Source organism: Neodiprion virginianus, chromosome 7 (genome assembly GCF_021901495.1).
Source record: "Neodiprion virginianus isolate iyNeoVirg1 chromosome 7, iyNeoVirg1.1, whole genome shotgun sequence".
Taxonomy (NCBI): Eukaryota; Metazoa; Arthropoda; class Insecta; order Hymenoptera; family Diprionidae; genus Neodiprion; species Neodiprion virginianus.
Window position 1 is genome coordinate 3,983,007 of NC_060883.1, and position 23,735 is coordinate 4,006,741.

At 38.4% G+C, this 23,735-nt stretch overlaps 2 protein-coding genes across 11 annotated transcripts in view; one reads left to right on the top strand and one right to left on the bottom strand.

Moving 5' to 3' along the window:
* LOC124308606 (uncharacterized) overlaps positions 1-23,735 on the bottom strand; it is a 157,035-nt gene that overhangs the window by 103,234 nt on the left and 30,066 nt on the right. For 9 of the 10 annotated variants that reach the window (XR_006909044.1, XR_006909043.1, XR_006909036.1 and 6 more), the window contains exon 5: positions 8,714-9,050. The gene's annotated coding sequence lies outside the window, so the exon portion shown is untranslated. Of the gene's footprint in view, positions 1-7,394; positions 7,513-8,713; positions 9,051-23,735 lie in introns of all 10 variants that reach the window. The other variant, XR_006909041.1, reaches the window with a different exon arrangement.
* Positions 1-23,735, top strand: part of LOC124308604 (B-cell receptor CD22) — a 115,889-nt gene that overhangs the window by 67,854 nt on the left and 24,300 nt on the right. The window contains exons 4-7 of the mRNA XM_046771444.1: positions 302-412; positions 1,896-2,114; positions 8,756-9,052; positions 13,601-13,731. Of these exons, the coding sequence (XP_046627400.1) occupies positions 302-412; positions 1,896-2,114; positions 8,756-9,052; positions 13,601-13,731 (758 nt within the window). The remainder of the gene's footprint in view (positions 1-301; positions 413-1,895; positions 2,115-8,755; positions 9,053-13,600; positions 13,732-23,735) is intronic.

The window sequence follows — 23,735 nt, forward strand, 5'->3', positions numbered from 1 at the left end:
AGGTAGACGCCTTGAATGTGTGAGAATCTATCTAAGGCTCTGTACAGTTGCACCCCATATTTTCTTACGATGATTGCAATTACTTCTGGTACATCCAGGTAGAATTTAATTGAAAAACATTCTAGTGGTACGTTTCATGAGTCGATGAATTCCGTTTAAGAAGCTAAGAGAAAATGATGAACTTAGTGATCAGGATCTTGATGTCACGACTGGAAGCAACTATAACCTGATTTGAACCATTGACGACGAGCAGGTTGTAACAGTTGAACAAAAAAAAGGTTCAATTTTTCTATAATTCTAGAACAGCCAACGAACCCAGTGATCTATGATGCACAGGGAAAAGAAGTGACGGGCATCGGAGGTCCGTTTTTGGAGGGCTACGATCTGTTCCTCTCGTGTCAAGTGGCTGGTGGTAAGTATATGGCTCGTTATATATCAGAGTGAAGGAATGCGGTGGTTGCTCTAAATCATTGCTTGGGTTGGTCCATAACTCGCCGAAGTGGCGGTTGGGGGTCGAGCATGAAGACCGTGTGATGAATGAACCGCTGGACCTGAAAAACTTCTCGAATCCACAGTGGCAACGAGCCACGAAGGAAGAAGTACTCGATTAGACCAATGCTGTAGGGACGACGGTTTCTGGTTTAACAAAGACGTGATTAGCATAGGAATTAGTTCGGACTGTTTGGCGACACGTTTGGCAAAGGAAAGGTTGCGGAGCGTGGAGCAGCATTGAGGCCAATCGAACGTCCCAACGTGTTGTTGCGAGGAGACCAGAGTGGGGACGCGAAGTCCGCGAATACTCACCCGGAAACCCAATTTCACGTTGGGGCTTTGAGCGCAAAGACGAGAAACTGTTACCGTAATTCCAATTAAATATACTGGGGAGTTTAAGGTCCCGGGGCGATTTCCCCTCACGCAGGCAAAGCGGTATTCACCCTTCACGCCCATCGTCAGTTGACTATATACACCTCGGCTGGACAGTCCAGGTGGGAACCTCGGGATATCCCGTTCAAAGTCAATTTCGTACGGGGCTAGCTGTTCTAGAAATTCGGTTAGGTGATCTTGGACGGGACGAATCACGATGCCGAACTTAAAGATACATTTCCTTAAGCTATCCGCTTTACTTCCAATTCTATGTTCTCATTTGACTGAATCTCTATCAATGGAATTCTTACTTCGGTCCAAGAAGCTTTCTCACTCGGGTAGCAAAGGAAAAGGGTCCACGGGGGATGTCAAGGTGATCGCTTCTTCCACTGTGGAAATTTCAACGTAAATGTCAAAGCACACGAGCATTCACTATAACCTGATATTGGTTGTGGAAAGCGATTCTTCACCAAGTCTTACAAGCATAGTAGCCATTTCCTTGGGTATTCGAAGACTGGCATCATAAAGGTTCTGGATTGAATTCAAACCCTGTTTCCTCATACTCCTGTTTCATAAAATCCAGACACTTGCAAGCATAGTGTTTTTAAATGATAAATGGAAATCAGTATCTCCAACGTCAACCAGATTCTACTCATGCTCAAGACAATGATTTAGCGATCACCATTCTCTTTGTTAAAGCGTGGAAATATAATAAAGCTTAAGGTGGTCCCGAGAAGGGTCAAAATAGCGGATCCAATATGGTGACGCAAAATCCAAAAAGTCATTTGACTTTGATAAAACTCGGTGCTCGAGAGTTTTCGAGGTCGCTGAGTGAAAGGAAAACCCACTCTCTTTGAAGCACGAGTTAGAGTTGGGATAAAAATGTGAAAAAATAAGGGAATTCGTTTTAAAATACGTGGAATCGATTCAGGGGACGCGCTGGTTGAAATGAAAAAATTAATTTTTCGAGTACCACCCTAATAAAGCTATACACAGCAATTCATCATCATTATGAAAATTTTCTATTCCAGGTAGACCAAAGCCTTCGGTAACTTGGTGGAGGGACGGACAGTTATTGGACGGTGTTGTGGACTCACCAATTGTCAATGGAGCCTCTGGAAAATTTACGGTCAATCAATTGTTCGTTGGAAGTGTTACCCGGGCACTTTGGGGAGCAAAATTGGAGTGCAGAGCACAGGCTGGACCCTTGGGGAAACCTGTCGTTCGAGAAGTTCCCCTAGATATTTATCGTAAGCTAAAACCCTTAATTGTTACGTACGATCAGATTCAAACTAGTCCTATTAATCAAGGTTACAATCATTGATGACAGGATTGGTGAATCCAACTGGAAATTGCCGTTTTTGTTCATCGATTAATCATAACAAATATCAGTAGGTATGATTGATTGACATTGGCCCTCGATTTTCTTACCACTGAAGGTAGGACTCCAAGTTTTATTCCTTTGGTCATGAAATCGTAAACTCATTGAACCGCGAACAAGCACTGTTACAAGGATTTCGAGAGGCTTGTTGTTCTTATGTTGTATTAGCATCTCATTGCTAATGAAATCCGAATTGTAATTACGATGAAAGATTGAAAGAAGCAACAGAGAGACGCTTTCAGCCAATTTCCATCGTACATCCTACATTTTGATAAATCGAATTTAATTAAAATATATATATATATATTTCAAGTAATTTTAATCAACTTCACGTACTTGAAGTAAATTTCATATGGCTCCAAGCTACTTGATTCTACTTGACAAGTATTTATGTGTCTTTTTATGACGCCTCATGTGACTTGAAATAATTTTTCGACGCTTCGCAATACGCCAATTGAATTTACCCAACCTTTCGCGAAGTGCAAACTTGATTTCAAAAATCTTATCGGACTTTAGAAACTTTTCTGTATCTAAAATCGACGGGTTTGGCTGTTCATCTTCAAGTTTGAAGAGCCCAGAAAATCCCGTAGAGTTTTGCGGAAGCTATCGCATTCATGAGTATGATTTCAATTTCCCGTTGAGCGGTATTTCGTAGAAGTGTCACCGTAACTCGAAATAGAACGTTCAAGTACGAGCAGCCACGTGGTAGTTGGGTATTTTTATCCCGTTGGGACAACTGACGGTGGAACTTTCCCCTGTTGAAAAAGAGCCTCTCGATACACGCGGTTCAATAAAATCGACCCAGAGTATAAAAATTTGTCCATGTCTTCGAATATTAGTACCGACATTTTTCACCCTTTCTCGTGTTTATCATTTCGGTTCCGTTTTTTTTCCCCGAGATAAATGAGCACGATTCGTTCTGATCGAGGGTGCAGGTTCAAGGGTTCGGACTGTTTTCCGTTATTTTTAGTTTCTCATTCAGGTGAGGATGATAAAAAAAAAAAAAAAAGAAAAAAAAAACGCTAAGAAAACAGAAACCGGTGCCTTGGCTCGCTGGGGAAATATACGCAATCTTGGTTTCGACGGTAGGCGGTAAGATTAATCGTCGAGGATGTAGTGTACACTTGATACCTACTCCAATCACATCAATCGGCAATCGAACGCGTTTACGATACGATTAAAAAGGTGAGCCTCGGGGTTATTTATCGTTTCGTTCTACGCTGGTCCAGCCGAGCGTTAAGGGTTGATAAAACGTTACGCAAGCAAACTTTCGTATCGCATCACAATTACGTTAGTGAGTAACGGAAGTTGCAGCTCGACACAGTCTGGACAACATTCCATATTGCCTGTTTTTTTTTCTTATGTCAAACGATTATACGCAACGTAAGTTATTCTAGTAAATGTTAAGAGTTCTGAGTAGGGTTCCCAACAAAAGGCTAAAACGTTGACATCTATGGATGTTTTTTTTTATCCTACTTCCATATTCCTGCAAGAAAATCTCCGAATTAATCACTGCCACTTTGTTCTCTCGGCTTAACTGAGCTTCACCTGACTGCAGGCAATGAGAGAAGGAGATTTTCCGGTTAAAGTGAATGATATTGAGGATCGAATTCAACCCGAATCGCGGTGACGCGACGGTATGAAAAGGGAAAGATAAACCCCTGGGAAATATAACTCACGGGGATGAAAACGCATCCCGAAACAGGTAAATATACCTACTGAAAATATACCGTAGGCCAAACTTGTACATCTTCGTTGTCGAGGTTCTATTGGACAGGACATTGAGTGACGTGAAAGCAGCCGAGATTAATGCCAGTCGCTATGTTCCTGATGTGACGAAGACCGCAGTTACTAAAGTCTTGATAAGAATTTCTCGGAAAATGTGTATAATCTCTCCAAAATGTTGTAGATTGAGTAAAATTGTTCGAAGAATGTTCGATCATCGTGAAAAGCCACTAAGGTTCAAACCAAAAGTAAGACTCGTCGACAGTATTGAATACTTTGTGACAAGACAAAATCATAAAAAATCAAACACGATAAAGACGATGACAAAATTTAATTTGATTAAAAATCAATAAATTGTTTAATCGAAACTTTGTTCCGAATTTTTCTAAGGGAATGTTTTCTTTCGTCATTCGAAATAAATTCGTTGATTTTTCTGAATACTGAATACGAAAGATATCGAGAATAATCTGTATTGATTCAAGATAAATATTGAAAAACGTATCGTAAAAATCGTTATTCCATTCTTTCTACTCCATTATTTGTCGTGCCAAGAAAGCAATACAGACAAATTGTCCACCCTTGGACTGTCAAGTGAGAGTGTACTTCTAATTGAAAAACTTGTGCCGATGTTATCTTTCCTGAAATGCAACTGGAAACTCAACATCGATGCCATTCTCCTGAGTTACAATTGCTTTGAAACTGCGGCTGTCACATCGGAACTGATTCAACTGATTGCGATCCTTCGTAATTGTTGCAGACGAGTATTACTTTCAGAAATAAATACACTGATCCCAAAGGCACTGGAGAGTTTTTTTGTGCACGATCAAAATCACGTGAAACCGAAGAGTTGCTAGGATTTTTTTTCTTGAACCAATCATGCAGTGGCAATAATTTTACCCAAGAATTTGGAAGGTATCCCAGGTTGATCTCTCCGATTTGATTTCTTTTGTAATATGTTATACTAGACTAAATACTAAGCCACTTGTATTTTTTTTTTACCTGCCATTAAACAGTTTAAGGGGGTGAAACCACCCTCCGAAGTAAGGCATGTCAAGAGGCGGTTTGGCAGCTGCACCCACAAGATCATAATATTTTTTAACCAATCCAACTGGAAGAGTTTTCTCATAACGAGAAATGAAAAATGTAATTCGCATACAAAAAAAAAAAAAAAAAAAACTGCCCCTCAAAGTGTTTAATGGCAGATAAAAAAAAAATAAGTGTCGCTTAGATTTTAGTCGACTATGACATGTTAAAAGAGAAATCAAACCGGATAGATCGGCCGGGGATATCTTCCTTGTAAGACTATCTATACTGACTTTGTGGAATCTGCAGCGAGAGACTTAAGTAATTTCGGTACAAGTTTGCCGGGATGGAATCTCAGGATATATTGCAATCAAGACGTTATCGTGGCCTCAGCAGTGGGAATTATCTCATCAACCGCTTGGTTCTGCAATCTGGTAGAAAGTTAGTTGGTCGTTGCATAATTATCACGAGAATAACGATCCGTCTTTTATTCGACGGAACCAACTTGCTACATAGACTAGTAAATAAGCATAAAAGATAATACTTTTTAGTGTGAAACCGGAAACTTGATCTAAGCGTAATTCGATAACGCTGAATGAAATGGTGATGATAATTTTGTAATCAGGCCCTAAGATCGTTATGAAAAAGGGTTAAGCCGTTGAATTCGGAATTTAACTTTTCAGCGTTCAGCGACATCGAATAATCTTTAGGTTCAAGTTTCCGGATTCACACCTTAAAAAGTACTACCTTTCAATTTTTTCTTCGCCTAATACTGCAGAAGCAGGTTCCATAGCTTTGCAAACATTGTATCTGTTGTCTAGAAATTTTCTACCGAGGTTTAAGAATTCGTCCAAACATAATATCAAGGATCAAATAAGACTTTGGCTTCCGAAAAATTGTGCCCAGTGAAATTGTTCGAATCTAATAAATAAAAATTCAATTAATGCACCTGTCATCTCAATGATAGATTGTGATCCGAAGACCGCGAGTCTAGAGAAGGCATTCTATTCTAGCATAGTGGGAAAGAATAGGAATGCTGAAAAGTTACTTTGCGTGCATGAAACGGAACAAGAGGATAGATTTAATCGCTGGAGTAATTTCACTTGGATTGTTCCACTGTATCCAATGCAGACTGCAGTTTGAGGAGGAAACGTTTATAACGAAAGTTTTAACCGAGTCATTTTATCACAAATATATCAACTAGTTGAGAAAGAATGGTAACGATTCGACCCGTCGACGTCATCGACCAATTAAAATCTACTTTCAGACTCGTCGCTGGTCATTAAGCTTTCCCTCTTATACTACATCCACCCTTGGAACGTTAGAATTACCAGTTTGCGGTAACAATGCCCTCTCCTCTTCCCTGGAACTCGGTATCACCACCAACCCTCTTTTAAACCCCGTTCCCGGTAGTGATGTCGTGCTTTAAATCGGATCTTATCTCGCAGCTTATCACATAAACAATTAAAGTCCCCGGTGTATCAACCCTAGGGTACTCCTTAAAAGTCATTTATTGGCTCCACAAAATTTAAAAATAATGTCCTAAAATTTCAGATTCTTATCTCAATTTTAATCCGTGCCCCAAAGAGGGTGGATCTCCTGATTCAACCCTTTCAGGGTCATATCAAATCTATCGAACGGATTTAAATGAAATTTGGTACAGGGAATTTTTTGAGTCACTGGTTACGAACCTGATTTCAAAATTTGAAAATTCAATGCGTCGGATCCAATATCGTGAATCGAAACCCTAAAAGTTACTCGACATTGCCATATTGGATCTACCATTTTGAATTTTGTAATTTCAAGGTCAGAATCGTAATCAACGATCTCGAAAACCTCCAAGTGCCGAATTTTATCGAAATCAAATGACTTTTTGGATTTTGCTCAACCATATTGGATCCACAATTTTGAATTTTCAAATTTTGAGTTTAGAAAAGATTTGGGAATCATTTTTGAATTATCTGGAGTCGATTTGGGGGCGAGGTGGTCGAAATTCATAAATGACTTTTTTAAGGAACACCCTAATCGACCTGCAAACAGGTGATCCGGACTCCTGAATCTGTAAATATCCTCCACGCAATCCGAATTTTTTATACCTCTGTGATGAACTTGGAAAACTTTTGATTACCCAGCTTGGTTTCAATCCGAGTCTCAGGATTTTACTTTGACAAAAACAGTCCGCTTTGCATAATTCCTTAACATTGAATTCGAAGGTTCGTTTCAAAATAATTGATTTCACTCAATTGAATTATAATTTGGAAATATTGTAAAAAAATTGAACGAATATTATTCCAGAAAAATAACCTTGGGTGATTAAACTCGGGATTGAAATCATTCAGTCAGACGTCGACACATCGCAAAGTATTCCGAAGGCTTCCATTCAACAGAAATGCGCACTTACGATAAAGTGGTGAATCAATTCCTCGGAAGAATCGCAGCGAAGTTCACAGCTCTTGAAGCGGTAATCCATCGTCTGAACAAAACTCGAGATCACTCGTGGTAAAAGAATAATTCCTTTCCTGTGAAACGAGGCATAATAATTACTGTCTGTTTGATTTTCTCGCTCCGCGATTCTTTCCGAGTCTTGAAAAGTCTTTTTCCCCGTGTAAACCTGACTCTGCAGCTTGTGTTAAGCTTTTTCCCCAGACTTGTGCAAGCACTATTTTTTCCCCCCCACCCTTCTCTTCCTGGTCGAGAAACCGTGGAAGTTGGTTTTATGCTGGAGGATTCTGTTTCGCGCAGGACACCGACAGACTTGGAAAAGAAGGCGTGAATCTCGTAGGTCTATCTCCTCGCCCTCTTTCACACGAATGAGCTTCCGATTCGTTAATTTACTGCCGATTGCCAGAGAAATAACTCTTTTATCGGGCAGTAAATCTCATCTTCACCGATTAACAAGCCTCTGCATGTATGTTGTACGAATCGCGATCCGAAAAAATACCCGAGAGACGATCACCGCCTGGTGTTGGCGCCTCGAATTATCCGCGTCGTACGCGATTGGAATAGGATATCCAACTCACGAACTCCGAACGACGAGGAAAAAACGTTTCTAGGCTCAACGATGCGGTGAATTCCAGTTGAATATCGAACGAAATCTCCGCAGATTCTGACGTGATTTTCTTGCGGAAGTGAACTCGCTATTTTCACAATCCTCGGCATTGACTAACGCCGAATTTCACTCTAACCGAAGTTTCTCGTTATTCCGGAAACACTTCCAAGAGCTCAAATCATTCATCGGACGATCGAGTGTTTTATAGAAAGAATCAATCCTGGGCACGTGGTTTTAGTTTAACAGGTCAAAACTTTCTTGAAACAGTAGTTCGTAGTACGTTACGATCATTTTTTAAAGCTACAAATGATGTATCTATTTTCCGACACCACATTAAACAAGACAGGAAATGGTGTTCCAGACTCATAAGGAAGGTATTCCAAGTAAGGTCGATCTCTTCGTTTTAGTGTCTTCTGCAATATGTTATAGTAGACTAAAAATTAAGCGACACATATTTTTTTTATTTGCCACTAAACAATTGAGGTGAGTGAAACCACCCTCCAACATATTACAAGATAAATCAAATCGGTGAGATTAACTTGGCATACCTTCCTCGTTAGAGAAGCTTACCGAATTCCAGATTTGGAAGAATACATCATAACGGAAGTCCTTTCTGCGCTTTAACTTATTACCGGGATGAATAAATCTTCATCGAATAAATGAATACAAACCTTGTGATCAAAAGAATAATCTAAATCCGTATTCCATTTCAGTAAAGCCCGCAGTGGTGAAGATCGTCCTTGATACGGAAGTGATCTACGCAGGACGTCCGGTGGGAGCGAGGTGCGAAACTTGGGGGAGTTCACCGGCCGCAAGGATAGTATGGATGCTGGATGGAAACCTAATCCGAGATCCTTCAATCGTCTCTACTCAGCGAAGCAATTCAACCGTGAGCAAGTTGGCCCTGGTTGTCGGCCGTGAGGATGATGCAAAAGAGTTGACCTGCCGAGCAGAGAATCCCAGATTTCCAGGCGGTGTTCTCGAGCACCAAAAAGTCCTCCGAGTATCCTGTAAGTTTCAATCTCCATTATAAAATGATTTAGCAAATTTTCGTATATTAAAAAAAGAATGAAGGGGGGTTCTTTGGTTTGCAAGTGACTATCGATTCTCCCGATTACAAGGACTTCATACACGTCAAGTTATAATTTCATGCCAACTCAAAGACTTTGGACTTGAAGTGACAAGTATACATGAGTCCAAATTGTTTTGGAGCACTTCGTCCGACTTTCATGTCCATGTTAATATAGTTTCATAATATGGATTTGATAGTATCTGAGCATAATAATATCGAGAAACAAAAGTATTTTAGTAATTGTAACGGTTTTAGTCCACGTTCCATTCTGGTGAGAATGCACTGCTCTCGTTGAAAATACGGTTGGTTCGTTATGAATCGTAACGGGATTTCAGACACGTACAGAGCAGAGGTACATAGAAAATGCGCGACTACGGAGGTAAGAAAAATGCACGGTAACACCGAGGATTGAAGAAAACGTCAGAACATAGAAGCCAGACTGGAATCCGGAAGCTTTGCGTGCTTGAGGGAAGCTGCTCTTATCGTCTAGTCGCGGCAGTGTCTCTGCTCCATTTTCTCCCTTCCATCTCTCTCTCTCTCTCTCTCTCTCTCTCTCTCTCTCTAACTTCCGCTCTATGAATCAATATTATCAACGTCCATGCACCAGGTCTTGCCAGGATGACTGGAAAGCTGTTTGGCAAATGCAGCCTCGAGACCGGGTGGATTGAAAGTGGGAGGATGTCCATTCCTGAGGGGAATCACCTGCAACCGATAACCTAGACGACTGTCTAGGCGCTTGTCGGTAAACCGGTGTCGATTTCAATCCGGATATATGTCGCGTCCTCCTGTCCTTGGTGTAGGAATTCGGTACCAGCTCTGATTACCGTTGAATTATAAATAAATATCCACGAGCACACGACGCGACTCTAAGTTGTATTCGAAATCCTGCATTACGGTACCCGGTAACTTTTCTCACCCTCGATATCTCAGCCTCGCGTTACCCTAGAACTAGAGATCAGCTAGGCGAGCACCACATAGTGCAATGCCGTGTCACCTTACCGCCTTCATAAATTGATTACAACTTCTCTTGCCTCACATCAGCTGCCTCTCCGGGTTTTCGCGTGTTCCTCTTCGTCTAATCACTTTAAACACTCTGCTCTGGGTCCCTTTTACCATGTTTCAAGAACAATATCCCTCACCGAAAGTACAATCCAGCCGGAAAGCGTGATCTTTGCTTAATGGACGGTGAGAAAAATTCGCGCAGGTCTTGTACCTACTTGGTTTTTTCATTCTTCTTTCCTTTTCTATTCCAAGTGCGGATTTTCATTTTGAACATCTCTTCGTGTAATTGACGAATTACCCACTGAACCGAATATCGAATCCCTACTGTACAATAATCGCATGATAATATGCATTCGGTTAAATACCGCACTGAACATAATCGACCATGCGATTGAACGTCCGGTTGACTGAATCTTCAACAATTCTCACACAACTGATCTGCGTGGAGAAACGACAGCTTGATTATCATAACCACGTAAAGAAACTTTTAAACCTCCGGGTTCAAGAATGAACATTTAATAGTTTTCCACTGACTTAACGTATGCTGAGTTAATCACCCGACCCAACTAAGGTAGGTGTACCAATTATTGACCGTGTACCAATTATTGACCTTGTTTGGCTGTATCTGTTTGATCCTTAGTTATAAAACAACCAAAAAATAAACTAGCAGTGTTTAAACTTCTGGAAATTGGTGTTAGTCATAGAGAAATTCACAATTTGTGCCTTCAATTTATAACTTTGTAAAATGAAAGGGTCGATAATTGGGTCTAAACGTGTCAATAACTCGTAGACTTACCTTAAGCTCCGGCTTATTGGCAAAATAACAACACACTGAACAGAATGACAGTGAAAATTTACCTGGGATGATTATTAGGCCGGTTAGGAAATAGAAGGTTTGGGAGCTGAGCGATCAGTACGAGGTTTTCAACCCCGAGTCAGACCCGACAAAAACTTTTCCAGGTCAGTGTGCGGGTGTTCCGTAAAAGTTACGCATCGAAGAGCGACACGAGGTGAAAGAATCCGGAGGTAAAGAATCGTGATACCCTATTACCGGACTGTCCATTTGATGAAAAAGGACGTCGAACACAAGGTTGAATCGAAATAATACGAAGGGTGCGCGCGTCCAGCGTTTGAACCGTTGAGTCTTGATCGATTGTGATGCCCGTATAAAAGGCGACTGTGACAGATAAAGCGAGAAAGAGAGATAGAGATGGAGAGAGCGAGAGAGAGAGTTAAGAGCGAGAGAGGTTAAAATGAAGAAAATATGAGAGTGGATAAAACGTCAAGTCGAGTTAACGCAGCGGCAGCAAAGAGCGTAGATTCTGTCAGTTGTTCGCGGGTTTTATCCAGGGGTTAAAATGATAAGCGGGGATAAGTCAATGAAAGGTAGTGGCAGCGGTGGGATGGCTTCGGGCCGAGATGCGGAGTCGAGTGGGATAAAAGTTGGGGTGAAAAGAATAGGGGGAGGAGGGGGAGCAAGGGAGCGAATCTATCGAGGTGTGTTTGGTGAGTCTGGCTTTCATCCCCCGCCGAGGTATAACGCAGCTATTTGCTTAATGCCGTCTGCAGGCGAGTAACAAAATATTCCTCTGAGTAGCAATGCGCTTTTGCTCTTTGGACGATTGCGTTATATCCGGAAAAGCGAGAATTCGCCACCTTTCCTCGATCTGCGGCAGTAAAAAGAGGGCGCCACCGACAGAGAAGATCCCAATTCCGTCGCCTGACTAGACGATCGGAATGCAAACGACTGTCTTTAGGGTTGATCAGCCTCTTGGGTTCTCTGGAACCCGCGGGTCACCAGAGATTCTCGAGGTTTATGGATAGGTTCGTGACCTCCGGTTCATCCTCTTTCCCCTCGCGGCATATTAGAGCTACACTCATGATTGCTGCCCAGTTTCGACCCCGTTTGTCCGGTGTCAGTCCAAGCCGGAAAGGAACCGGCAGTCGACAAACGAGCCGCGCTCCTCGACCGGAAGTGGTCCGGATTTCGGAGCTCCTGGAGCCAGGGATCACCGGATTTCGAGGCTCGGGTTGAACCTGGAGACGTTATTAGCGACGGAATCCAGTCGGCTTTGAGACTGATGTGAAAATTCGACTCTCATGAGGGTGTCAAGCTTCTGCACTCGCCAATTACGCCCTTCGGTATGTTCCTGGATTTGGGATTCGGAATTCCTTATTCCAAGGGCTTGGTTCGTTAGCGCCGAATGTCGCCGAGAGCCAGAGTCAATCTACTTTCCTGGACGCATGGCTCGACTACGGGAACAGTAACCGTAAACGTTTATGGCAGCGTGGCTATCGTCCTCCTCGTCTCTTGACGACGACGGATCTCGTCGATACTTGAGTTCCGCATTGATTTTTTTCCCACCCTCTGATACCAAAGTCCGTCAAGTTGTATCCACGTTCAGAAAAACGATCAGTTCTCAAGAACTAAATTGTTTTACTGTGACTAAATTTTTATTAACATCTACAAAACGTACCAATTCATCTAATTATGTTTTAAGAATTGATTTTATTGTAGGTACACGGAAAAAGTTTTCTCCGAGTGCCGATGAACCAAACCTTCGAATTTCAAACTTCAAAATTGCCCGAAAGCAAGACATAAGAAACTTTCCACGGGTCGTAAAAAAATATTTCAGTCCGCGTTTAGGCTGCCTAATTGCGGTGGAATAGATTGAGGGGGGGGGGGGGGGAGGTTACCTATTTTTAGTTTTTAGGAGTTATTTTTTGAAAGAAAAACGAAAGCATTTAGAACAATTTGAATTTGAGGGCTTTATTATTCATAGTTTCAAGAATATTTGCGGATTTTTTCATTGAGATTAATAACAAAATGTTGGTTCGCGACTTATATGCGCCGTTCCGCCATTTTGTTATTATTTTTAATGAAAAAATTCTAAAATGATCTTCAAACTATAAGTAACAAAGCTCTCGAACTCAAAGTGTTCTTCCAAGTGTTTTCATTTTCTTGAAAAAAAAACCCCTAAAACTCCAAACTGTAACCCCCTCCTTAACCTGTACCAAAATCGGCTGACGGGAAATGTCTGGAAAATACAGAAGGTTCCTTATAAGCGGTTTGTTTTCACGGTCAGACACACATAACTCTTGGAAATGTGAGAAATTATGCATTTCTATGTTCATCGAGAGTGAAATTTTCTCTCTGGACACGGGAGCCGGGATCATTATTACAGCCACGGTTTCATTTAATTAAGGTCCGCAAAACAATGTTGTCCAAAAGAGAAGGGAATTTTGTATACCTACAGAGACCCTTATTTCATGCTTTTTCGCCTCATTCTTCATCTTCTTGTTAATTCGTCATAACGAAGCGGCCGTTGCCCGTTGCCCGTTGCCGGAAGGTAAGGGAGGCGGTAATGAGCTCCGCACTTCCGCGTGCTGGAATGGGTCGGCAAAAACTTAACGTTATTTCCTGCCACAGCTCTGCCCGGTCACGAAATTATTCTAGCTATTCATTTTAAGCTCTTCGTTGCAGACGCTCCGGTCGTGTTAGCCCACATGGCCAAAGGCTACGACCCCGAGACCTTGAGGGAAGGTGACGACCTCAAACTCGTCTGCGAAGTCGACAGCAATCCGAGACCGGACACCATTACCTGGTACCACGATGTGAGTATCGAAAAAGGCGCAAGCCTTGGTAGAAATGTTCGTTAGAAATAGCCATAAGATAACTCAAATTTTTGTCAAATTTAAAAGGTTGAATTTCGAAATCGTTGAATCAATTTGGTCGCTTTACCCTTTCAATCACACATTTTTGAACTCAATATTTTGGCCTGAATTTTTTTTACCACGGGGTTTCTGGGGTCACTGATCACGAATCTGAGGTCGGAATTTAACAATCGCAAATCCAAGATGGCGGATTGAAAATCGAAAAAAACTATGAAATCCGACGATTCTGGCCAAAACTTGTTACTCGTGGTTTTTAGGGTCGCTGATCACGAATCTGAAGTCGAAATTAAATGATTTCTAAAACCAAAATGGCGGATGTAAAATTTAAGAAACTATCAAACAAGATTTTTCCACCTTTTAGCAGTCATATGAAGTACCAAAGATCATTTGAAGTTGTAAATAAACTGTGACAAGGCTAGGACATGGAAATTTTTAAGGTGTCACGTTGAGGATCCCACAGTGACTGGAATGGTTAAACTAAACCTTGAAAATCAAACGCTAAATACTTGATTTTATCATCACCAAATTTTGATCTAAAAATCACTTCCAAAAGATAATTCACCAGACTTGAATAGAAAAATTATTCCATCCTTATAAAAAATTCCGGAATGTATATTAGTTGAAGGAAATGAAAAATTGCTCTGAAAAATATTAAATAATAGAATCACGATGAACATCCGAATAGATGAATTTTGTCTTAAACTGAGAAAAGAAGGTAGCAATTTAAAAAAATAAGGGATGCTAAAACCAGCGTAATTCTTCGTACCGATGGTCTTCAAGAAATAAAACGAGCTTTTCCGCTTGTTTGTTTCTACTCTAATTTCCCCGGCAAAGTGCCATGAGCTTGCGCAGTATATCCACTCGTGAATTTTAACTTGAAATAAGCCGCATTTGACTGTTGTTTGCCGTTGAACAATTAGTAGCAAAGGACTTCGAGCCTGGTCTCTCTGCAGTCTTCAAAGGAAAGTCAAACAAACAAAAGCCGGTTCCTTCCGAGGTATTACGAAACTGATCGTTTAAATATCGTTATCTCAAAAGCAAATCAGACCTCATTCGAACGAAATGTCAGAATCATAACGCAATTTACTGAAAAGCATAGTGAGAATGTTCGATGAATTTAAACTGTAAATTATACACTGATCTTTATGGCAATAAAGCAAAGTACTTCGACACCGAAAAAATCCCTGATTTCTTGATCAATGAAAATCAACACAAGATCATTTGAAAAGGAAAGAATTCGTTTTCAATTTTCATTTGGCAAAGGGAACAAATTTAAGGTGTTATTTTATAACCAAAATGAGTCTCAAATAGAATATTAAACATTTTCGAATAAGATAAAAATCTGTAATAAAAATCAAACATAACCAATTTGATAAGATTATTCGTTTTGAATAATAATAGTCCCAAAAAGTTGTTGATAAATTGTTTGAACAAAAATTTGTATAATAAGTCTCTAGTAAAATTTTGTTTTCAATCCATATAAAATGAATTCATTGATTTTTCTGAATACCAATGAATTTTTTTGAAATTTTTAGTGATTTCGAATAATTCGGTTTTCCAAAATATTCTAACGCTCTATTTATAAAATTATTCGTTCCATGCCTTTAAAAATTCTTCAGTGTAACGTATAACCATTTACAAAACCCTACCAAAAATTCAAGACCTTTGATCGATTTTCAAATTTTTTTAAATTCTCTAAAATGTGTTTTCAAAATCGCTGAAAATTCCACGAAATAGAAAAAAAAAAAATAAAAAATTCATCTGTTTTCAGAAAAATCAATGAATTCATTTTATATAAAATTAAAAAAAAATTTCACTATAGATTTGTCACACAAATTTCTGCTCGAACAATTTATTAATTAGAAAATACGTCTCGGAGCATGATAAATTATCAGATCATTAAAACGTACGAATCAACTGATATACTCGCAGAATTAATTACGTAAATATTTCAAAGTTTCAGTTTTTAATCAGAGCTTTCGGAGCTTAGTTTGTTCATCAACTTTTACTTAGTTTTGTTCGATTAGACCTTACGGTTGTGAATTTTCAACTAAATCTTTATAAGATCTGAGATCGACTCAAAGTGAACTAAAAATATCCAACGTATTGTGAAAAAAATGCCTGTATTTAAACGAAGGAAAATATTCGTCATTCACTGAAAAATATCTCGAACAGCGTAACTCACACGTAGGTATTTTTACGCAACGGTAGATCAGAGGATTGGAAGAGTGTGGAGAGAATGTGAAGAAGTTTCGTGAGATCAAAGAGGCCGAGATGACGACACTTCCGAATTCCTGGAACGCGGGCAAAATGGCGTATATTATCTGTACCGCGGGAAAAGTAATCGGGGAAAGTTTATCCCACGGGGGTTGGAGTTTCCCGTACGTATATTATATAATTCATGGTGAAAATAGGTGGCGGTTCACGGTGAAGTTGTGTGAGTTCCTAGAAAATACGCGGCTGCGAAAAGGTTGCCGGCTAGTGTATAAATATTTATAAAGGAAGGAGCATTAGCGAGAGTAACTCCTCTTTTAAGAAATGCAAAAACTTACTAATGCAGACGTGGAACGTAAGGAGGTGTGTCCTGTAGTTCTCCGCAAACTCTGTATGTGAAATTCTTTACCAACATCTGACCCTCAACGTTCCTGATTTTCTTTAAAAAAATTTTGAAACAGTTCAAAACCCGAATTTTTTTCTACATTTTTCATCCGGCTGGTCGATTGTTTATAATGATTGAGAGCGATTTCGAAAAGGATCTTATTTCATATTCTGTAATTAATTGTGATCTAAACTTGTGATCGAAGAAACTGTAAATTTATTTATCAATTGTTTACAATTTTGTAACTCAGATCACACTTGAGAATAACCAAAAAGAATCGATTATTTTTCCTCACAATCAGTTTTTGTTATTCACTTCCATAAACGATGCAATACAATATCAATTTATGTGATTAAAGTATCAATTATTATTACTGTCTCACTCACTGTACCTATTTGATATAATAAGTGAAAGACGAATGAATATTTTCACCAGATATTGAAAAATATTTTGAACGACACTATAAATTATCAAAAAACCTGTTCCGCTATTAAAACTACGTACTCAAGTTTAAGAAATTTTGGTTTTAATTCATTCGAGTCGTGTTCGATTATTTGATTCACCTCGATAAATCGATGCATCGATTGCTTTTAGCTTATCGTTAATGTCCGCAGTATAAAATGTCAATCATTAAAATATTTCAAGTCTAAATATTTGGTTATTCGTGAATCTCGGGACGACTAACACGGCAGTTTTCCAATTTTTAATCCCTCTGTTTTTTGGTCGTTCGTAAAATTCAACCCCCGAGAAATAATAATGCTCCAACGGTATAATATCTCTTTGTAAAGGAGTCCGAAAATTCGGAGGGTCTGAGCTCGGGATAAAAAATTTCTCCCTAATGCGACCGGAGGTAATTCGTCCGATTTTTACAGTCGTTAGCTTATCCGCGAAGCAATGCATTAACCGAACCACCCGCTTTAATTGCTGAACAAAACTTTTATCCGGTCGTGTTGATCCCTTGTAAAAACCGAATGTAAAATGGGATTCTAGATTAAAGAGACGGCGGTAGAAAGGAAGGAAGGTACGGGTCGATTTTTATTGCCGACCAAATTTCCCAGGCATTGAAATGTCCAATTTATTTTTTTACTGTACCGAAAAAGAAAAAAAGAAAAGTTTCGTACAATTTTCTCTTATTGCTGCAGCCTTCTATTTTCGTTTGAAAATATTTGCAATTCTAATTTTTCATCCTGTATACCGAATGCGAAATTCGAAAATTTTCCCAACAATTTTCACTTCCATTTTCGCACTTCCTGTCTATTAAAGCGTTTCCATTTTCACGCCTGAATAATTGCGAGTGCTTTTACCCAAATTCTAGAAATCTGTCGTAATGGAAGATGATTGTATAACCTAACAATGAGAACTGCGTTACTATCAAATTGTGAAAAACGTGAAAAATCATAACAAGCAGTGTAAAAAGTTCAAGTCTTTTGAAAATATATTTGAATTCGTACCTAAAACTGAAGATCTGAATATTCAGGTATTCAGAATGAAAAAAGTATCATACGATTTTGGGAAAATTGATACTCACAAAAATACTCAAATCTATGATTTTCAGCGAGGTTAAAAAACTTTCAAAACTGAAAATAAAGTATCCAAAAATTCGAAACAAAAGTTGATTATAAATTTCTGAAAACGTTATCGTTACTTCTTAATTTATCGTCTTGTTAATTTTGTTAAATCTATTAATCGAGGATTGATTAAAAATTCCGATGCGATTAAAAGTGAACATAAATCGCTTGGATTTCGTTTGAAAAACTTCATTTTCTTCCATTAGAAATATATTCCGCAGTCGGTTTCTAGCACAATTCCGAGCATGGTAAAGATAACCAAAGCCTAAGGATGCAAATTTTAGCGATCGAAGATCGTATTCGCGGGATCTTATAAATCCTATTTGTGAATTACGGCCGCTCGTCTGAGGGAGCCAAAAATCGAGGGTGAGAAATGCAGGAGGGAAGAAGCAAATTCAGCTGAGCGAATAACGATTCAGGAAATATAAACGATGTCTGTCGCGCCGATGGTGTTATACGTGTGTATATATATATACATGTATGCATATACATATAATATATATATGTGCATGTATAGGTATGTATATCGGTTAGCTGCGGAGCTGTAAAATATTCGAGGCCTGAATCCGCGAGTCGATCCAAACGCTGCTCGAGATCGAAAAGGGGAAAGGAGTTTGCGAATGAAAATTCATTGGGACTCGTCAGAAATAACAAAATTATTCAATTTCCACCAACGTGGTCGTTGAGCGGGAATCAGGAATGACTTCCTGATCAACGTGTCTCGCCTGGATCGATGTTGACTGAGAAAAATTTCATTCGTTACAGTGACTAGAAAAATTGTGTAAAACATGTACCGTTAAAAAAAGATGAAAATAGTTAAGGACTGAACGGTAACCGGAACCGGAAATTTCTCTCAGTGTACGAAATTTCACACCCCGCCTCAATTTTCGCAAGGCGAAACAGCAGCTCCGTCTTTTACCTTGTGTTCTACGTGCATACTTTGCATGCTGGAAGAAAAATAACGGATCTGTCTAATTTAACTGCATGTAATTTGAACTGGAATTTCCAACAACCTGTTCAGTCGAGTTCGATCCGCGTTACACGTTCAGCAGTTCCCAGTTTCGTTCAAAAGATGGATCACCGAGTTGCTGACCATTTTTTTCAACACACACACACACACACACAACAAACAAAACATTCCTCCCACCGGATTGCAAACACGCGAGTTCAATTCCGCATCGCGTGTGTGAATTCCATTCGGTTTACACAGTGAATAAAAACAAAAAACAAGACCGGGAAGAAAAATAAAAAAAAAAAAACAAAAAATAAAAATGAACGCTGCTGTTTCCGCAAAAAACCCGATCGTGAATCACGGGGTTCAAGAATTTTCATAAGCATTTTCTTGTTGTTTCTTTTTTCTCTAAATTAAAATTAGTACTCTTGATATTATTATCTAACATGTTCTCCAATACGGTTAAAAATTGTAACGTTCGAATTTTTCCATACTCGTATTTTTTTTTTTTTTTTTCTTTTTTTTTTGCTAATCCCAATTTTCAAACGGATTTCGTTATTTTGCTCGGAACGAAAATTGGCAACCTTTGATATTATTCTGTATCGTATTATTCGAAATATTCTCTATAATTTGGCATATAAATTTTGATCATACAAATCGGTACGTCGTTGCTCGTTGTTATTTTTCAACACGGCAAAATTTCCCCCGAGGAATGATCCTCACCCCAGTTCCGGATGTATAAAGAAATTCTACCATCCGGAACGACCCAATCACTTTCACCACGAAAAAACGGCCGAGCCGAAAATCCGGCAATCATTCCTATTGCCGAACGATTTCAGCTGCTCGAGTAACCCGCTTAAAATTCCACTATCGTCAAAATTTTAACGTAAACATTGAAGAGCCGTTTCGTATGTTGGATTTATCACATTTAGTTTAGGCATGCGTGTAACAAATTTGATCCAACAAAAATCGTATACAACGCTCTAGAAAGTTTCGTTCAAAATTTAATGACGAAATTGATTTTTCAATAAGGAATCAAAGGCTTGGAAACAATCTTTTGTTAGGGTAAATTTTTTTCACTACGTTTTTAGTAAAACCTAAAAATGATGTTAAAAAAAAAAACAATAAAACAACATATCGACAAATTATGTATAGAATTACACAGTCTTGGGGAAAGTGACGTATTTATTTATTTTCTTTCTTTCTGAAACTTTATATATATATATATATATATAATTATGTATACAATGGTTCTGTGTGAATAATTTTTGCTAAACATTACCGTAAATTTTTATTCTCGTTGAACGGAGCAAAAAAAAAAAAAAATGGTGTATGAAAAATGAAATTAATTCCAAACGAAACGCGTGGCGCTTTTTAAAACGATGTTATATTTCTGGTATTTTTCACAGGCTTAAATAAATCGGGAAAATGTTACGACCGTGAAATTTTTCTCGCTTTTCCTTTATTTTCTTTCTTTTCTACTCTTCTCTCTCTCTCTCTCTCCCTCTCTCTCTGCTCACCAAATTCTCATCTGTTTCGCCAATATAACAACGTGATATGTGAAAATCATACTTCGCTCACGGCTGTTTCATTCAATTTAACTTCAGTTCCTCGCCCCGAAGCAGGAACTTACGAAGAGCCTGGCGTTTACGAAAAAGTGCTCGCAATCAGCTGATGAAAATAAATCGTTAGTGAAAAAGAAAAAAGAAAGGACAATTCGTAATTTGCTACGAAATTGCGCAGATTATATAGTCGTGGAATCATTTCTGTCAGATTAATCGAATTAACTAATCAAAATCGTTGATTAATCGATTAATCGTGCACCACGGCACAAGACAAAAAAATCCAAATTTTGAATACGAATAAATAAAGGACGTGAAAGGTAAACGCCGTTAGCATTAATTATTCAACGCATTGTTATAAACCGCGTCAGTTCTTATTCGCGAGTATTTTCAACCGATATATACGCGAAAGCCACAACGATAATAATTGCAGCAATATAAAATCCCGAGATACGCGTAGAAGAGAGTTGGAAAATCAAGAGCTGAGAAATGGATCCATAAATCTGTCGGTCTATCCCGGCATAACGAAATAATTACAACCGACGAAAGCTGATTAGTCAAAACGTGGAACAATTTGCGAGAAACGAATTAAAGCTCGCGGTTTTTACTCTCTCTCGTCTCACAAAAGAAATATCTTTAAATTTCTACGATTGAATTATTGCATAGATTTCACAATTGTAAACAATTTGTGAACTTCATAGTTTCTGCGGGGTTGCTATTGAAAATAAAAAAAGAAAAAAAGAAATCGAGTCGTTCAAGTTACGCTATAAAAAACTTGCAGTGCGATTAATTTTTTGGGTGTACATACAGTCAGATTTATTACGATAATATCAATATCAATGAATTGAGATTGAGATTGAGTGGAAAAGAAAGAGTCTACTTTCAAATTTTGATAACCCTGAAAAATTAAGTGGGAGAGGAGAAAAAAAAATTGGTTATCTAAATAATGAAATTGAATAGAATTGCGTGAGAAATAAGGTTCGATGATACATAATTCAATCGACTCGTGTGAAATTGAATCCAGCCATTCTCCTCCGGGAACAAAGAACGGGAATTCTCCCGGTAGCATATTGGGCTCAGGGTTAAAAAGTCCCGCAGGTTATGGCAGCGCGGCGCAGGGTTGTTCAATAATATGGCGAGTGCCGAACGGGAAAGCGTGGAAGAGGAATGAGGGAGCTTTTCACATTAGCCTCGGGCTTCGAAGTTCGTGGAAAACACGGGGTTAGGTATTTATGTAAAGTAATACGGGGGCATGAATATGTAGGCAGTATTCGTGAGAATATGACGTCGGTGAAATAAGAAAGGTGGATCGTTAGACTAGCCGAAGCTTCGTGGTAAGCGAATAAAATTGTTTCAAAAGAGTGATAAGAAAAAATGCAAATTTCTTTTTCTTCAAACGAGAATCAAAATTTCTGTAATTCGTCTCAAATGGAATATTCTCGAGCCAAATATGAGCTCTTAATATCTAGATTTAGGTACTTATTTTATTTCTCTCCATATATATTTCAATTAAATAACAAGTAAAAAAAAATTCATAAGCATTCCGATTTTTTTTTTACCTACTATTTGATTGGGATATAGAGAAAAAAAAAATAAAAATACAAGTACCTACCCTTAATGAGAAATTTCTCGCTCTGTAAAAAAGTATTCAGATAGAATTATCCCAACTCTAATCGATTAATTGTAAGAGATATTCAACATGACTTATGTTTATATGCGAATATCTTTGTTATATATGTTTTCCAATGAGAAATTATTGAAAACGTTTTCGTCATTCTAAAAAAAATAAATTACGAAACCTAATCGAAAAAGTCGCAGTTCAGCCAAATTTCAATTTATCAAAAATCCGTTCTATGGAAGCTCACAATTAGAGGTTATATCGGCGATTTGAAACACTCAATATTGTAGAACATACTTTTGTTCTATCGTCAATAGTTTCCGCAGCGCATGCGACAAAAAACGTTTTAAGGGCACTGTCTTTACACCTCTGGTTACGTTACTTAAGTTTTAGTAAGGATCCCTAATCTTTTCTAGCAATAAATATAGCCTATGACACTCCGGGTAAATGTAGCTTTCCAATGGTGAAAGAATTTTTGAAATCGGCACAGTACTTTTTGAGTTTATTCATTAAAAACATACACACACACACACACACAAAAATACAAATCTTTCCCCTTTATAATATTAGTATGGATATATACCTACACACGAAGCGATCAACGAAGCGAGCAAGAGGATCATCGAGAAATTCCAATTTATTCGGGTATCGCATGCATACATATTACAGGCTTCGGAGAGCAAAGTAAAAAAAAAAAAACAAAAAAAGAAAAACCGATGAAAGAAAACCGACGCGTCGTGCAAGAAGAAGACGAAGACGAGATGGTTTTAAACTTTTCTTCTCATCTAAAAGTTTACACTTCTTATACTCCCTGCGTTAAATTTTCGTTTCGCGAATTTCCAACTGCTTCTAAGACATGTTTTTCTTTTTTTTTTTTTTTGTCACACTTACTCGGTTTCAAGTTTGATACCTGAATCTGAAATACGCGCGTATTACATGTAATCTAATAATAAGAATAATAATAATAATCATAATAATAATGAGAAAAAGAATGTAAGGAACCAAAAAAACAAAAAAAAAAAAAAAAAAAGACCAGCAAATTGTCTTTTTTTGGTGTTTTTTCTTCTTGGTTTTCGTCTTCTACTTTTCTGTCATGTCGAGAAAACTCATCACGAATGGATACCTCAGCTCTGAGTGATGCAATTTCCTTTTTCATTCGAGTCTCGCGTTGAGTAGAGAGATAATTTACTTTTTTTCCCTTCTCCTTGGCCAGTCCTTACCCTTGATGCTTACTCAACATGAGTCGTTCTCCACTTGAGCCAAGACTCGCTTTTTGTCAACTCGATACTTGAGATTCCCACGTGTTGTTATTTTTCATTTATTTTTTATTCATTTATTTATTTATTTTCTTCTACTCAAAGTAAAGGTGGACATTTTGTATTTCGTATTCTTTGATCGATACAATGCTTTGAATCCTGAATCCTAAGTCACGTATTCCAAACATAAGATTTCCCACAGGTTTATTATTTTTAGAAAAGAAATGAAAATTCAACAAAAACATCGAAGTCTTTCTCATTGTATAGGGGAAAAAAAAAAATGTGTAAGAAAGGTGAATTTTGGAAAAAATTCAACGTTGCCTCTGCAAAGTTTAAATAATATTATACCGCGAATTTAGGAGGACGAATTTCGCAATTGCGAAATATTT